This window comes from Mus caroli, unplaced genomic scaffold, assembly GCF_978045245.1.
Source record: "Mus caroli unplaced genomic scaffold, Mus_caroli_1 scaffold_20, whole genome shotgun sequence".
Taxonomy (NCBI): domain Eukaryota; kingdom Metazoa; phylum Chordata; class Mammalia; order Rodentia; family Muridae; genus Mus; species Mus caroli.
This window is the reverse complement of record NW_028227275.1, coordinates 53,117,719-53,136,500: the sequence shown is the minus strand read 5'-3', so window position 1 is coordinate 53,136,500 and position 18,782 is coordinate 53,117,719. Positions and strand designations below refer to the sequence as shown.

Below are 18,782 nucleotides of genomic sequence, written 5' to 3'. Positions count from 1 at the left end.
TACTCGTTCTATTTGAGAATCCCAGGGCAAAAACGGAAGGCCTAATTCTTTATCAGTAATAAACAAGCGAGGGAAAACTTGGGCGTTATACATCACCGGCATTGGAAGTGGGAAGGTTGACATGATTCCCCATCGAAACTCATGTGTCCTTATCGTTGGCGCTAGGGTTATCCACAGAAAGGTCAGGAGAATGATCATCTTCTTGGTTTATACTTCGTGTTAGCCGCTCCGGGATCCAAAAAGGATTTTGTTCACTCTGTGGAAAAACACAAACAGCTCCCCTGGATCTTATTAGGATAGGATCCGGGCCTTTCCATTGATTAGTCAACACATCCTTCCATTTTACCAATTCTTTTGGTCTCTTTGGTTCCGAGCAGTGGCGCTCTGCAGCGCTCCTTCCTGCATCGTCCAGGTTTAAGAAATTTAGAGTAAAGAGTGCCATGGATAGTGCCACTCTTGGGCCAGGGGGCAACTCTGTTATCGCTCCCCCTTTCTGTTTAAATAAATAGGATTTGAGCGTTCGATGAGCTCTTTCAATGATGCCTTGTCCTTGAGGGTTATAAGGAAGTCCAGTGATATGGGTCACCTGCATTTGTGCACAGAATTGTTTGAATTTATTTGAGGTATAAGCAGGTCCATTGTCTGTCTTAAGACATTTTGGTCTACCCCAGGCACTCCAGGCCTCGAGGCAATGTTGAATTACATGAGATGTCCTTTCTCCTGAAAGTGGAGTTGCAAATAACACACCAGAACAAGTGTCAATAGACACATGAACGTATTGCGTCTTACCAAAAGATGCAATATGAGTGACATCCATCTGCCAAACTTGTAGGGGGGAGAGTCCCCTCGGATTGACACCATAATGAGGTGTGGGCAGAAACTGACAACAGTTTTGGCACTGTGTGACTATCTCGCGGGCTTCTTTCCTTGTTAAAGAGAAGCGCCGGCGAAGTGTTTCAGAGGTAACATGAAACTTACTATGAAAATTTTTGGCGGCCTCTAGTGGTGAGGATAGTGCTGTGGCCACAAGTCGCGTAGCCTGATCTGCCAGCTCATTACCCTCTGTCATGGGGCCAGGGAGTCCAGAATGGGCTCTCATATGTACGATATAAAAGGGATGTTTTCTTTGTAATAGAAGGTTTCTAATCTGTTCAAAGGTTTGTGCTACCCTACTAGAAGGTTTTATTAGGCCCGCAGTTTCTAGCAGGCGAACTGCATTAACCACATACAAGGAATCAGAAATAATATTGAGCGGGCAATCAAATTGCTGTAAAACTTCTAATACTATCAAACACTCAACAATTTGAGGGGAAACCTCCGAATATTGTCTGATATGGGTAATGTTATTAACTACATAGGCCCCTTGCCCGGTTTTGGAGCCATCTGTATAAATTACAAGACCATTTTTAAGTGGGAAATGACTTGTTACTTTGGGAAAAACTAATGGATGGGTCAGGGCAAAGTGTAACAATGGGTGCTTTGGATAATGATTATCAAATTTTCCACTAAATGTGACACATAGAATGGACCAATCATTAGAAGCAGCAGCTAACACCTGTATTTGATTAGGGGTATAGGGAATGACAATGATATTAGGTTCAAGGCCGAAGTATTTGATTGTCATTTTTAATCCCTTTAATGCTAATTGTGCTACTGCGGCCGGATACCAATCGATAATCTTTGCAGGGGAGGCTTGTGGATGAACCCAGCATAGGGGCCCCTCTTGCCAAATGACAGCAGTTGGTAAGCCTCGAGTGTCCAAGATACATAACAAAACCGGCTTGGAATAATCTATTCTAACAAGCTGCGCTTGACTTATTGCTTTTTCTACTTTATTAAGTGCCTCCACTGCCAAAGGATTCAATTTTCTAGGAGAGGTGATATGAGAATCCCCTTCCAAGATATCAAACAGGGGTTTCAATTCTGTTGAAGGGATTTTTAAAAAAGGTCTAAGCCAATTGATATCTCCCAACAATTTTTGAAAGTCATTTAAAGTATGTAAATTATCCATCCTGATTTCTATTTTTTGTGGCTTAATAATGTTGGGCTGTATAAAAGAACCTAGAAACTGTCCAGAGTCTGCCAATTGCACCTTTTCAGTGGCTATCTGTAGCCCCCATTGCTCTAATGTTTTCTGTAACACAGGAAAAACCTGTTGCAGTACAGATGGATTCTTATGGCAAAGCAGGACGTCATCCATGTAATGGATAGACACTATTTGTGGAAATTGTCTCTTTATCGGGGCGAGTGCTTGGTCTACATACAGTTGGCAGATAGTAGGGCTATTGGCCATCCCTTGGGGCAAGACTCTCCATTGATACCTCTTATCTGGTTCTGTATGATTGATAGAGGGGACACTAAAGGCAAAGCGAGGTCTATCCGCAGGGTGTAACGGTATGGAAAAAAAGCAATCTCTGATGTCTATAATGAGGATGTTCCAGCCCTTAGGAAGGGCGGACAGCATAGGTAATCCTCTCTGTACAGGCCCTAACAGGGACATCTGTCCATTTATAGCTCTTAAATCATGTAACAGACGCCATTTGCCAGACTTTTTCTTTATTACAAATATGGGGGTGTTCCAGGGGGAAGTAGAGGGTTCAATATGGCCGAGTTTTAGTTGTTCTGCAATAATTTGTGTTACAACGCTCAATTTCTCGGAGGTTAGCGGCCACTGAGGAACCCACACAGGATCCTCCGTTTTCCATGGTATAGGTCGTACTGCCTCAGTGGCGCCTAGGAAAAACCCAGGCCTGCTCTGTCCTTATTGGCCTTGTGTGAGATTGGGCGTGGTTCGCCTTGTTCATGGCGTCCCAAACCCTGGCCTTCTTGATAACCCATTTTCTCCATCATTTCTCTAAGACGTAATGAATAATCATTGGTCAGAGTCAGTCCTAAATCTGTCATGACATCTCTCCCCCAGAGATTTACAGGTAGGGGTAGAACGTAGGGGGAAAAGCATCCTTTTAAACCCTCTGGTGACGTCCAGACCAGCCGGTTGGTACTAATGTCTGGACTGGATTGATACCCCAGGCCTTGTAAAGAATGAGAAGATTTTGTCACTGGCCAAGCTTTAGGCCACCAATGTGTGGAAATAATACTCTTATCAGCTCCGGTGTCAAGAATGCCCTCAAAATTTTTACCATTTATGTTAAGGATTAATTTCGGGCGCGAATCAAGTGACAATGTCAAATAGGCCGAATCCATTTCTGAAGATCCCATAAGTTTTTTATCTTGATTGGGTAATTCTCCCAGCAGCGGGAGGAGGAGGAGCTGAGCAATCCTGTCCCCTTTTTTAATAGAAAATACACCATGAGGGCTGGAGCATAGAATCTGCATATTTGGGATGTGTTGATTATCTGTTATGCCTGGATGGACTATTAGTCCGCATGCGGTAAGGGCACCACGGCCAATGATAAGTCCCACCGCGTTGTCCGGTATGGGAGGCCCTAAGGGCATGGCAGGGACAGGTTGAACCCCCATCTGAGGTGTTAATAAGATTGAGGTGGTGGCGCACAAGTCCATTCTTGTGCCTTGGCTTGATCTGCCTCCTCGCTCAGGGGACTGGTCCCAGCGAATTGGGTCCCGTATTTTTGAGGGCCCCGGGGCCGGGGGCCCGCAGGCCCGTTTTTTGGCTCCTGTCTAACAGGGATAGCAGGCGGGAGGAGGTTGCCTTTAATGTCTCTAGTTGATCTGCATTGACTGACTGGATGGTAACCCTTTCTACATCGGGAACATAGGGTAAGAGTTCTCTGGTTTTGCTTAGGTGCTCGGCAATCTTTTGCGAGATGCCCTGATTTCCCACAGTTGAAGCAGGTGCGACTGCTGCCCCCCGTAGGGGGAGGTCGCCTTTGTGCCTGTAAAATGGCTGCGGCGAGCCCAGAGTTACTCAACGGTCCACCAATCTCTCTACATATTCTAAGCCATTCTGACAATCCCTTGTTTTTCCTCGGCGCTATTGCACTTCTGCACTCCTGAGTGGCTTGTTCAAAGATTAATTGCTCTATAAAGGGTCCGGCACAATCAGGATCCCCGAAAATCTTTCCTGCTACCTCCATCATCCTGGCCACATAGTCTGAGAATGGTTCCTGAGGTCCCTGTATAATCTTGGTGAGCTGATTACTAGTTTCTCCTTTACGGTTGAGTGATTTCCATGCTCGTATAGCAGTACTGGATATTTGGGCATAAGCTCCCCAATGATAATTGACCTGATCTGCTGCATAAGGACCCTGTCCTGTAAGGAGTTCAAAGGTCCAGTCTCTTTGCTCTGGGGTCAGGGCTGCGGCATTAGTCCTAGCCTGGGCCTGTGCCGCCTCATGCCATAGGGCCTTCCATTCCATGTATTGTCCCATGCTTGGTAGCACAGCTTTCGCCACTGTTTGCCAGTCACTGGGCGTCAGGGCGGTTAATGCCAGTCGATCTAACTGCATTAGAGTAAAACTGGCATTTGCTCCAAACTTTCTAACTGATTCTGCAAGCTCCTTTATTTGGTTATAATCAACAGGAGCATATACTCTCCCACCATCTTGCTCATAGACAGGGTAAGCGAGCCTGAGCTTGCGATGCACCTTTTCAGGTAACAATGAGAAAGCTTTAGGGCGTATCTCATAAGGTGGTGGGGCAGAGGGAACTGTCTGTACGGGATTCCTGGGTAAAGCATTAGGTTTTGTTGAAATGGCAGGTTTAGAGGTCCGTTTATTTAACGGCCTCTCATCAGGATAATACCTCTCTCTCTCATATCTGGTTGCTTCCTCATCAAGTTCTTCCTCTTCCTCTGTATCTAGTCTCCCACTCTCTGCTCCGGATGACTCTTCAGAGCTTTGAATATTGAGTGCTTCAAGCTCTTGGGTTGGGTACAACCCAGGCTTAGATATAGGTTGAAAAATCGGTACTCCCTCGGAGTCCGATTCCTCATGTGGGGAGGCAGGTATACTGCTTGTTCCCCTCTCTCCCGCCCTCTTAGGCTTCCTGGGAGGTCCTTTTTCACTTTTATTCTTTGGGATCCTCTTCCTAGTTTGTGCACGTGCACCCATCCTCTCACTACGCTCAGATTCTGACATGCCATCCTGAACGGTCTCCAAAGCTATTTGTCCCTTTTTTCTGACTTCCTCACATGTTTCATCCTCAAGGCAGTTTTTGATCATCTTCCAAACTGCTTTGGTGCCCATACGTAAGTCGGGGCACAAATCAAGATCCTTCCCCAATTTTTTCCATGAGGCCAAGGTCAAGGAGCCAGAAACGGCATACCAAGGGGCAACTCTATCTACCTCCTCAACAAAGTGCTTAAGAACCTTGTCCCCTAGCTTTAGGTCTCTTTTCTTAAGGAGATTTTCAAGTGATGTTTGGATTGACTGTGACGACCCCATAACGGGTCAAAAGTAACCGCAGCTTATCTACGTCCGCCTTAAGTCACTGTTAGAATCAAAAAGATGTCTTGGCGCGGCCCAAGGCTTATCTACGTCCGACTTACCGCAACAGCGAGAAACCGAAAGTACGGCTCGCCTTTCTGCTCTTTCATTTACAAGAGACTAATTTGGCGCCGCGATGGAGTGCAACGGACTACAACTACAACTACAACTACAACTACAACGACAACTACAACGGACTGATGTGCTGTTGGAAACTTGTTAACACCACCGCCTATGTTCACAGATATAACTGGCCAGGAGGAAGAGTAGAAGAGCTAAAATAGCGATGATAATGGCCTCTGGAAATCTAAACCACAATCCGGACAAACCCAATACCTGGGAAAGAGTTAAAGAAAAGAGTTCATGTTCAGGCATACCTTTCCGATGCGTAGTCTAGCCACAGTTCTGAACCCTCCCCGTCGCCGAGGGGTCTCCGAAGGTGCTGACGATGGTCTGGTCACAATTCCCGGGTTTTTCGGCACCAAATGTCCCGCGCTGATTTTCCCGCCAGCAAGAAACAACGCGGCACACAAACAGGATCCTTCTGTAGCAAGCTTTAATGCGTCTTGAGAGGGAGAGCATCAGCTTCACAAGGCGGAGACCCCAAGCCCGAAAACCGCCTCCCTTATATAGGAGATTTCTCTCGCCTCGGACGTGGCGATTCTCTATAGGCCAAATTCTTGTCACCCGAGGTGACGTTGTCAGGCGGGCAACTGGCACCATGAACGGTTAATGCCAGCACATGCGCGGATCACTTGTTCATCTCCAGAGGCAGGCGATGTCGGTGCCATCTTATAATGGCGACGATGTGGGGTGGCGCCCCACATCTAAACACCTGTATTTTAAACACATAAAAATCTTGTAATGGTACCTTACACTGTGACTGTGTTTTTTAACAAGTCTACATGAAGGGAAAGAGATATTTGCTGGAGCACCTGGAAGCCAGTGGAGGTGGGCAGGTGGAGCAGATATAAAGGCAAATTGCTGACAACCATGAAATTGTCAAGGAACAATTAAAACTCTTTTTAAAAATATGAGAGTAGGGAGGACAGAGACCTGCCCTGCAGAGAGCGCCATCTTGGCTCCGGGACTCCGCCGAACTTAGTCTACAGGTTAGAGTGAGGACCACAGAGGCAGACAGCTTCTGGGACAGGCGGGAGCCACAGAGCCGCTGAGGCAGCACCCTTTTGGGGCCGCAGACATCCGGCACCCTCCCAGTAGGAGGACAGTGACCTGCCCTGCAGGGAGCGCCATCTTGGCTCCGGGACTCCGCCGAGCTTAGTCTCTACAGGTCAGAGTGGGGACCACGGGGGCAGACGGCTTCTGGGACAGGCGGGAGCCACAGAGCTGCTGAGGCAGCACCCTTTAGGGGCCGCAGACATCCGGCACCCTCCCAGTCGGAGGACAGTGACCTGCCCTGCAGGGAGCGCCATCTTGGCTCCGGGACTCCGCTGAGCTTAGTCTCTACAGGTCAGAGTGGGGACCACGGGGGCAGACGGCTTCTGGGACAGGCGGGAGACACAGAACCGCTGAGGCAGCACCCTTTTGGGGCCGCAGACATCCGGCACCCTCCCAGCCGGAGAACAGTGACCTGCCCTGCAGGGAGCACCATCTTGGCTCCGGGACTCCGCCGAGCTTAGTCTCTACAGGTCAGAGTGGGGACCACGGGGGCAGACGGCTTCTGGGACAGGCGGGAGCCACAGAACCGCTGAGGCAGCACCCTTTTGGGGCCGCAGACATCCGACACCCTCCCAGCCGGAGAACAGTGACCTGCCCTGCAGGGAGCGCCATCTTGGCTCCGGGACTCCGCCGAACTTAGTCTGTACAGGTCTGCTGACAGAGGATACTCAGAATCCCCAGAAGAACAACCTCTGAACAGAGACAACTATAACAACTCCAGAGATTACCAGATGGCGAGAGGTAAAGATAAGAATCTTACTAACAGAAACCAAGACCACTCACCATCATCAGGACCCAGCACTCCCACTTCGCCCAGTCCAGGGCACCCCAACACACCTGAAAAACTAGACCTGGATTTAAAAGCATATCTCATGATGATGGTAGAGGACATCAAGAAGGACTTTAAAGAACTACAGGAGAACATGGCTAAAGAGTTACAAGTCCTTAAAGAAAAACAGGAAAACACAACCAAACTGGTAGAAGTCCATAAAGAGAAACAGGAAAACACATCCAATCAGATGATGGAAATGAACAAAACCATACTAGACCTAAAAAGGGAAGTAGACACAATAAAGAAAACCCAAAATGAGGCAACACTGGAGATAGAAACCCTAGGAAAGAAATCTGGAACCATAGATGCAAGCATCAGCAACAGAATACAAGAGATGGAAGAGAGAATCTCAGGTGCAGAAGATTCCATAGAGAACATGGGCACAACAATCAAGGAAAATGGAAAATGCAAAAAGATCCTAACTCAAAACATCCAGGAAATACAGGACACAATGAGAAGACCAAACCTACGGATAATAGGAGTGGATGAGAATGAAGATTTTCAACTCAAAGGACCAGCAAACATCTTCAACAAAATTATAGAAGAAAACTTCCCAAATCTAAAGAAAGAGATGCCCATGAACATACAAGAAGCCTACAGAACTCCAAATAGGCTGGACCAGAAAAGAAATACCTCCCGACACATAATAATCAGAACAACAAATGCACTAAATAAAGATAGAATACTAAAAGCAGTAAGAGAAAAAGGCCAAGTAACATATAAAGGCAAGCCTATCAGAATTACACCAGATTTTTCACCAGAGACTATGAAAGCCAGAAGATCCTGGACAGATGTTATACAGACACTAAAAGAACACAAATTCCAGCCCAAGCTACTATACCCAGCCAAACTCTCAATTAACATAGATGGAGAAACCAAAGTATTCCACGACAAAACCAAATTCACACATTATCTCTCTACGAATCCAGCCCTTCAAAGGATAATAACAGAAAAAAACCAATACAAGGACAGGAACCACGCCCTAGAAACAACAAGAAGGTAATCCCTCAACAAACCTAAAAGAAGACAGCCACAAGAACAGAATGCCAACTTTAACAACAAAAATAACAGGAAACAACAATTACTTTTCCTTAATATCTCTTAATATCAATGGACTCAACTCCCCGATAAAAAGACATAGACTAACAAACTGGCTACATAAACAAGACCCAACATTTTGCTGCTTACAAGAAACTCATCTCAGAGAAAAAGATAGACACTACCTCAGAATGAAAGGCTGGAAAACAATTTTCCAAGCAAATGGTCTGAAGAAACAAGCTGGAGTAGCCATTCTAATATCAGATAAGATTGACTTCCAACCCAAAGTCATCAAAAAAGACAGGGAGGGACACTTCATACTCATCAAAGGTAAAATCCTCCAAGAGGAACTATCAATCCTGAATATCTATGCTCCAAATACAAAGGCAGCCTCATTCATTAAAGAAACTTTAGTAAATCTCAAAGCACACATTGCACCTCATACAATAATAGTGGGAGACTTCAACACACCACTTTCACCAATGGACAGATCATGGAAACAGAAACTAAACAGGGACACAGTGAAACTAACAGAAGTTATGGATCAAATGGATCTGGCAGATATCTACAGAACATTTTACCCTAAAACAAAAGGATACACCTTCTTCTCAGCACCTCATGGTACCTTCTCCAAAATTGACCACGTAATTGGGCACAAAACAGGACTCAACAGATACAAAAACATTGAAATTGTCCCATGCATCCTATCAGATCACCATGGACTAAGGCTGATCTTCAATAACAAAATAAATAATAGAAAGCCAACCTTCACGTGGAAACTGAACAACACTCTTCTCAATGATACCTTGGTCAAGGAAGGAATAAAGAAAGAAATTAAGGACTTTTTAGAGTTCAATGAAAATGAAGCCACAACATACCCAAACTTATGGGACGCAATGAAAACATTTCTAAGAGGATAACTCATAGCTCTGAGTGCCTCCAAAAGGAAACTAGAAAGAGCACACATTAGCAGCTTGACAACACACCTAAAAGCACTAGAACAAAAGGAAGCAAATTCACCCAAGAGGAGTAGACGGCAGGAAATAATCAAACTCAGGGGTGAAATCAACCAAGTGGAAACAAGAAAAACTATTCAAAGAATCAACCAATCAAGGAGCTGGTTCTTTGAGAAAATCAACAAGATAGATAAACCCTTAGCCAGACTCACTAGAGGGCACAGGGAAAGCATCCTAATTAACAAAATCAGAAATGAAAAAGGAGACATAACAACAGATCCTGAAGACATCCAAAACACCATCAGATCCTTCTACCAAAGGCTATACTCAACAAAACTGGAGAACCTGGATGAAATGGAGAAGTTCCTAGACAGATACCAGGTACCAAAGTTGAATCAAGATCAGGTTAATGATCTAAACAGCCCTATATCCCCCAAAGAAATAGAAGCAGTCATTAATAGTCTCCCAACCAAAAAAAGCCCAGGACCAGATGGATTTAGTGCAGAGTTCTATCAGACCTTCAAAGAAGATCTAATCCCAGTTCTTCACAAACTATTCCACAAAATAGAAACAGAAGGTACTCTACCCAACTCATTCTATGAAGCCACAATTACTCTGATACCTAAACCACAAAAAGACCCAACAAAGATAGAAAACTTCAGACCAATATCCCTTATGAATATTGATGCAAAAATCCTCAATAAAATTCTTGCTAACCGAATCCAAGAACACATCAAAACAATCATCCATCCTGACCAAGTAGGTTTCATTCCAGGGATGCAGGGATGGTTCAATATACGGAAATCCATCAACGTAATCCAGTATATAAACAAACTCAAAGACAAAAACCACATGGTCATCTCGTTAGATGCGGAAAAAGCATTTGACAAGATCCAACACCCATTCATGATAAAAGTCTTGGAAAGATCAGGAATTCAAGGCCCATACCTAAACATGATAAAAGCAATCTACAGCAAACCAGTAGCCAACATCAAAGTAAATGGTGAGAAGCTTGAAGCAATCCCTCTAAAATCAGGCACTAGACAAGGCTGTCCACTTTCTCCATACCTATTCAACATTGTACTTGAAGTCCTAGCCAGAGCAATTCGACAACAAAAGGAGATCAAAGGGATACAAATTGGAAAAGATGAAGTCAAAATATCACTTTTTGCAGATGATATGATAGTATATATAAGTGACCCTAAAAATTCCACCAGAGAACTCCTAAGCCTGATAAACAGCTTCGGTGAAGTAGCTGGATATAAAATTAACTCAAAAAAAATCAATGGCCTTTCTCTACACAAAGAATAAACAGGCTGAGAAAGAAATTAGGGAAACAACACCCTTCTCAATAGTCACAAATAATATAAAATATCTTGGAGTGACTCTAACTAAGGAAGTGAAAGATCTGTATAATAAAAACTTCAAGTCTCTGAAGAAAGAAATTATAGAAGATCTCAGAAGATGGAAAGATCTCCCATGCTCATGGATTGGCAGGATCAACATTGTAAAAATGGCTATCTTGCCAAAAGCAATCTACAGATTCAATGCAATCCCCATCAAAATTCCAACTCAATTCTTCAACGAATTAGAAAGTGCAATCTGCAAATTCATCTGGAATAACAAAAAACCTAGGATAGCAAAAACTCTTCTCAAGGATAAAAGAACCTCTGGTGGAATCACCATGCCGGACCTAAAGCTCTACTACAGAGCAATTGTGATAAAAACTGCATGGTACTGGTATAGTGACAGACAAATAGACCAATGGAATAGAATTGAAGACCCAGAAATGAACCCACACACCTACGGTCACTTGATCTTCGACAAGGGAGCTAAAAACATCCAGTGGAAGAAAGACAGCATTTTCAACAAATGGTGCTGGCACAACTGGTTGTTAACATGTAGAAGAATGCGAATCGATCCATTCCTATCTCCTTGTACTAAGGTCAAGTCTAAGTGGATCAAGGAACTTCACATAAAACCAGAGACACTGAAACTTATAGAGGAGAAAGTGGGGAAAAGCCTTGAAGATATGGGCACAGGGGAAAAATTCCTGAATAGAACAGTAATGGCTTGTGCTGTAAGATCGAGAATTGACAAGTGGGACCTCATGAAACTGCAAAGCTTCTGCAAGGCTAAAGACACCATCAATAAGACAAAAAAACCACCAACAGATTGGGAAAGGATCTTCACCTATCCTAAATCAGATAAGGGACTAATATCCAATATATATAAAGAACTCAAGAAGGTGGACTCCAGAAAGTCAAATAACCCCATTAAAAAATGGGGCTCAGAACTGAACAAAGAATTCTCGCCTGAGGAATACCGAATGGCAGAGAAACACCTGAAAAAATGTTCAACATCCTTAATCATCAGGGAAATGCAAATCAAAACAACCCTGAGATTCCACCTCACACCAGTCAGAATGGCTAAGATCAAAAATTCAGGTGACAGCAGTTGCTGGCGAGGATGTGGAGAAAGAGGAACACTCCTCCATTGTTGGTGGGATTGCAAGCTTGTACAACCACTCTGGAAATCAGTCTGGCGGTTCCTCAGAAAATTGGACATAGTACTACCGGAGGATCCAGCAATACCTCTCCTGGGCATATATCCAGAAGATGTCCCAACCGGTAAAAAGGACACATGTTCCACTATGTTCATAGCAGCCCTATTTATAATAGCCAGAAGCTGGAAAGAACCCAGATGTCCCTCAACAGAGGAATGGATACAGAAATTATGGTACATTTACACAATGGAGTACTACTCAGCTATTAAAAAGAATGAATTTATGAAATTCCTAGCCAAATGGATGGACCTGGAGGGCATCATCTTGAGTGAAGTAACACAATCACAAAAGAACTCACACAATATGTATTCACTGATAAGTGGATATTAGCCCAAAACTTAGGATACCCAAGATTTAAGATACAATTTGCTAAACGCATGAAACTCAAGAAGAATGAAGACCAAAGTGTGGACACTGTGCACCTTCTCAGAATTGGGAACAAAACACCCAGGGAAGGAGTTACAGAGACAAAGTTCGTAGCGGTGATGAAAGGATGGACCATTTAGAGACTGCGGTATCCAGGGATCCATCCCATAATCAACTTCTAAACGCTGACACCATTGCATACACTAGCAAGATTTTGCTGAAAGGACCCAAATATAGCTGTCTCTTGTGAGACGATGCTGGGGCCTAGCAAACACAGGAGTGGATATTCACAGTCAGCTATTGGATGTATCACAGGGCTCCCAATGGAGAAGCTAGAGAAAGTACCCAAGGAGCTAAAGGGATCTGCAACCCTATTGTTGGAACAACATGATGTACTAACTAGAACCCCGGAGCTCTTGTCTCTAGCTGCATATGTATCGAAAGATGGCCTAGTCAGCCATCAATGGAAAGAGAGGCCCATTGGACTTGCAAACTTTATATGCCCCAATATAGGGGAATGCCAGGGCCAAAAGAATGGGAATGGGTGGGTAGGGAAGTGGGGGGCGCTATGGGCTACTTTTGGGATAGCATTGGAAACGTAATTGAGGAAAATATGTAATAAAAAAAAATATGAGAGTAAAAATACTCAATAAAATCCTCTCAAACCGAATCTAAGAACACATCAAAACAATCATCCATCATGACCACATAGGCTTCATCCCAAGGATGCAGGGGTGGTTTAATATATGGAAATCCATCAACGTAATCCAGTATATAAACAAACTCAAAGACAAAAATCACATGATCATCTCCTTAGATGCTGAGAAAGCATTTGACAAAATCCAACACACCTTCATGATAAAAGTCATGGAAAGATCAGAAATTCAAGGCCCATACCTAAACATAATAAAGCAATGTACAGAAAACCAGTAGCCAACATCACACTAAATGGAGAGAAGCTGGAAGCAATCCCACTAAAATCAGGGACTAGACAAGGCTGCCCACTTTCTCCCTACCTATTCAACGTAGTACTTGAAGTTCTAGCCAGAGCAATTCGACAACAAAAGGAGATCAAAGGGGTACAAATTGGAAAGGAATGTCAAAATATCACTATTTGCAGATGATATGATAGTATATATAAGTGATCCTAAAAATTCCACCAGAGAACTCCTAAACCTGATAAACAGCTTCAGCGCAGTAGTTGGATATAAAATTACCTCAAACAAATCAGTGGCCTTTCTCTACACAAAGGATAAACAGGATGAGAAAAAAATTAGGGAAACAACACCCTTCACGATAGTCACAAATAATATAAAATACCTTGGCGTGAGTCTAAGGAAGTGAAAGATCTGTATGACAATAACTTCAAGTCTCTGAAGAAAGAAATTGAGAAGATCTCAGAAGATGGAAAGATCTCCCATGCTCATGGATTGGCAGGATTAATATAGTCAAAATGGCTATCCTGCCAAAAGCAATCTACAGATTCAATGCAATCCTCATCAAAATTCCAACTCAATTCTTCCCTGAGTTAGAAAGGGAAATTTGCAAATTCATCTGGAATAACAAAAAAACCTAGGATAGCAGAATCTATTCTCAACAATAAAAGAACCTCTGGGAGAATCACCATGCCTGACTTCAAGCTGTACTACAGAGCAATTGTGATTTAAAAAAAAAAAAACTGCATGGTACTGGTACAGTGAAAGACAGGTAGATCAATGGAATAGAATTGAAGACCCAGAAATGAACCCACACACCTATGGTCACTTGATCTTTGACAAGGGAGCTGAAACCATCCAGTGGAAAAAAGACAGCATTTTCAACAAATGGTGCTGGCACAACTGGCGGTTATCATGTAGAAGAATGAGAATTGATCCATTCTTATATCCTTGTACAAAGCTCAAGTCTAAATGGATCAAAGAACTCCACATAAAACCAGAGACACTGAAATTTATAGAGGAGAAGGTGGGGAAAAGCCTCGAAAATATGGGCACAGGGGGAAAATTCCTGAATAGAACAGCAATGGCTTGTGCTGTAAGATCAAGAATTAGCAAATGGGACCTCATAAAAATTGCAAAGCTTCTGTAGGGCAAAAGATACTGTCAATAAGATAAAAAGGCCACCAACAGATTGGGAAAGGATCTTTACCAATCCTAAATCTGATAGAGGACTAATATCTGATATATACAAAGAGCTCAAGAAGCTGGACCCCAGAAAATCAAATAACCCCATTAAAAACTGGGGTTCAGAGCTAAACAAAGAATTCTCAACTGAGGAATACCAAAGGGCTGGGAAGCACTTGAAAATATGTTCAATATCCTTAATCATCAGGGAAATGCAAATCAAAACAACCCTGATATTCCACCTCACACCAGTCAGAATGGCTAGGATCAAACATTCAGGTGACAGCAGATGCTGGCGAGGATGTGGAGAAAGAGGAACACTCCTCCATTGCTGGTGGGATTGCAAGCTGGTACAACCACTCTGGAAATCAGTCTGGCCATTCCTCAGAAAACTGGACATAGTACTACCACTAGATCTAGCAATACCTCTCCTGGGCATATACCCAGAAAATGTTCCAAATGGTAATAAGGACACATGCTCCACTATGTTCATAGCAGCCCTATTTATAATAGCCAGAAGTTTGAAAGAACCCAGATGTCCCTCAACAGAGGACTGGATACAGAAAATGTGGTACATTTACACAATGGAGTACTACTCAGCTATTTAAAACAATGAATTTATGAAATTCTTGGGCAAATGGATGTATCTGGAGGATATCATCCTGAGTGAGGTAACCCAATCACAAAAGAAGTCACTTGATAAGCACTCACTGATAAGTGGATATTAGCCCAGAAACCTAGAATACCCAAGATACAACTTCCAAAACACAAGAAAATCAAGAAGGAAGACCAACATGTGGATACTTCATTTCTCCCTAGAATACAGAATAAAATATCCATGGAAGGAGTTGCAGAGACAAAGTTTGGAGCTAAGACAAAAGGATGGACCATCCAGAGACTGACCCACCCAGAGGTCCATCCCATAATCAGCCACCAAACTCGGACACTATTGCATATGCCAGCAAGATTTTGCTGATAGGACCCTGATATAGCTGTCTCCTGTGAGGCTTTGCCAGTGCCTGGCAAATACAGAAGTGGATGCTCACAGTCATCTATAGGATGGAACACAGGGCCCCCAATAAAGGAGCTAGAGAAAGTACCCAAGAGCTGAAGGTGTCTACAACCCTATAGGTGGAACAACAATATGAACTAATCAGTACTCCCAGAGCTCGTGTCTCTAGCTCCATATGTAGCAGAAGATGGCCTAGTCGGCCATCATTGGAAAGAGAGGCCCCTTGGTCTAGCAAACTCTATATGCCCTAGTACAGGGGAATGCCAGGGCCAAGAAGTGGGAGTGGGTGGGTAGGGGAGCAGGGCAGGGGGGGGGGGGTTATAGGGGACTTTTGGGATAGCATTTGAAATGTAACTGAAGAAAATATGTAATAAAAAAAATGTGGAAAAAATATGAGAGTAGAGCCCTTATAGATGGAATTAATAGCCTTATAAAAAAGGTGCAGAGCCAATGAGATGGTTCGGTGGCTAAAGACCCTTGCAGCCCATGCCTAACAAAAAGCTCTCCAGCTGCCATGCAAAGGTAAACTGACCCCACAACTTTTTGTCCTCCAACCTCCACACCATTGCAAGTCATGGTGTACATGTTCCCCCACACACACCATGTGCACACAAACACAGTGGTTCTAAATATGTTGGAGGCTAAAATAAAAGAGGCACAAAGGAGCTATGTGTATAAGAGGGCCCAGGATAGAACTCCTCTGCTACAGAAAAAGGCAACAACATGCTTGGCAGACATGGTTATCTACTAAAAAGGAGGTATCTTCAAACACCAGATCTAAGTTATTAGATCACAAATTTTGATGACAGTTGTCATTAGATTAATTGTTTCATAACCTGAAAGTGTATCCTTTGGAAATCATCTTTGGTAGAACAAAAAAGGTGACAGGCAGAGCTATCCAACACACCAATGGCGCCCTGACAGGAGCGTCAATGCTTTTTTCCATTTTTGAATATTCAAATAGAATGAAAACCGTGTGTTGAGACATTTTGACTGTTCCTCACCTCTCTCAATCATGCTATGACACTTTCTACTCCCATCCTGAAACACCTCTATATTTCATGGAGAGGGTATTCATGTGTCCACACAGCTTAGAGACTGTTTTGGGGTTTTCTGGTTTGGGTTTTGTTTTGTTTTTTTTTTAATAATTAAAGAACTGTTTGCACAGCACTAAATGTGGTGCTTAGAACGCAGTTGTTCTTTTTTAATTTATTTTTATTATATATTTTCTTCATTTACATTTCAAATGCTATCCCCAAAGCGCCCTATACCCTCCCCCCCCCCCGCCCTCCTCCCCACCCACCCACTCCTTCTTCCTGGTCCTGGCATTTCCCTGTACTGGGGCATAACATAGAGACTGTTATTCAAACAGCACTCATGACACTGACTGAAATTTCCATTTCTGTCTGTGGATCCCTAGGATCAAGGTACAGCTAGAATATAATTTGCAATGGCTACTCCATAATGATTGAATGACTCACTAGTGATTAAAGTACTCGCACATAGAGCCATGAGCCGGAGACACTCACCTGTCTGTTAAGCAGCCATATAGGGTATTTCCTACTAACACACCAGTCAAGAATACAAACTTAGCTATAGAATCCAGTGACTGAGATTCACACACCAGGTCCCACTGAAAGATATCAAAACCATCAAAGAAAGGCCCATAGCCTGTCAGACTATAGCAAAATGCTTCAACATATTTCATTCTAGAAAACACCTGAACTCTTCTCCCATTTAACGCCATCTGACTTCTACCATAATGATCTCAGATTAAACACACTTGACTCAAGAAATCTTCCCTTAGTAACTATGGCCTAATTCTTTAGGTTGCACTACTGACTTGTAATCCATGCTAAGAAATTCTCAAACTTGGTCGTATACTGCAATAATTTAAGAACCTTTAAAAATGTTCTGGATCCCATACCCAAATATATCCTCTCATAATAAATGATTGATAGATAGATAGATAATATAGGTATAGATATAGATATGTTGACAATACTGAAGTTGGAGACCAGGACCTTGTGCACAACCCCATTTACTCTATCACAGAAGGCAAAGTATTGAGACTTCAGAGTGCTAGGGGTGGAATCCTGAGCTCATACATGCCACACAAGCATTATACCAGTGATCCATACTCCCACACAATTCACTATGGTTTTGTTCAATCTTCTAGATATTTCAAATTTGAAATCAAAGCTGAAAAATAAATACCCACTTGTAATATGTATAACAGAACACATGAATTATTTACTCAAACTTATTTGATACATAAAAATTACTTCTTAAACTGTGGTCATCCCCTAGAGTGAAATAATCAGAACAGGTCCCTATCCTTTATTAGTTTTAGACTCATTGGAAATATGTCTCACATTTAATAGATAAGTAATCAATATTGGCTAAGAGATGAAATCTAAGCTCAGAGCATGTGAACTATCCATGCTATTGCTAAACACCTCTCACAAATATATGACAGGAAATGAAGTCACTTACCTCAGTAACAATGGTGGAGAGGAAGGTGCTTTGGTCATACACTCAGCCATCCACACAGGGCTCTGTGTCTGGTTCTGTCACACTTGAGAAAGTGCCATTCAGATGAAGGAGATGCCACTGTGGTTGGACAAAGCGAAGACACTTCTCTGGTCTCAGGTTGGAGTCCAGGGGGATAGAGACCCTCAGGAGATCATGTTAGCTCAGGATCCCACTGTCATTATCAGAGACAGTGTCATTGTCAAGGATGGGGACCCAGCACCGATGATTGGGAATGGCTGCTGTGAAGTTCTCCAATAGAGAATGAGGAACAATTATTATGTTGCAGATCAAAATGAAAATCATCTGAAGAATCTGGAATCTCCCTAGGCTGCCAACTTGATTCAAAAGGTCCTGAAAGGCCATCCAGGACTAATTACTGTGTCCAAAGGAAAGCACACACAAAAAAATTGCTATTGCGTGAGCCCAAATGATTTAACAAGTTCTTTTTCACTATAGAGATCCTGACCCCTTCTTAATCTGTTCCCTTTCCCTTCTGCATCAGAGCCATAGAACAGCTATTCCCTAATGACTTAGGTGTTAGGTAGTGAAGCTACTTTCTTTAAGGTCATCAAGAGGAACAGACTGCTGAGTTGCTTTCTATAAGGAATCTGTTAAAGATCTACTTTGTGAGACACTTTGTCTGTGCAGTACCTCTTAATTACCTATGGACATTGATCTGAAAATTCTCTGAAAGCAAACTGTAGTTAATCTGTTATGCAGTCTTTTCAGACTATATTATAACTTTCCAGACTTGGTCCTCTGCAGAAGATAAC

General features: G+C 43.1%; 1 protein-coding gene across 1 annotated transcript in view; it reads right to left on the bottom strand.

Annotated features, from left to right (window-relative positions):
* The window catches only part of LOC110285757 (steroid transmembrane transporter SLC22A24-like), a 75,745-nt gene extending 57,373 nt beyond the window's left edge, over nucleotides 1-18,372 (bottom strand). The window contains 2 exon segments of the mRNA XM_085833977.1: nucleotides 17,004-17,107; nucleotides 17,971-18,372. Of these exon segments, the coding sequence (XP_085690103.1) occupies nucleotides 17,004-17,107; nucleotides 17,971-18,372 (506 nt within the window).
* Nucleotides 18,373-18,782: the final 410 nt, after the last annotated feature.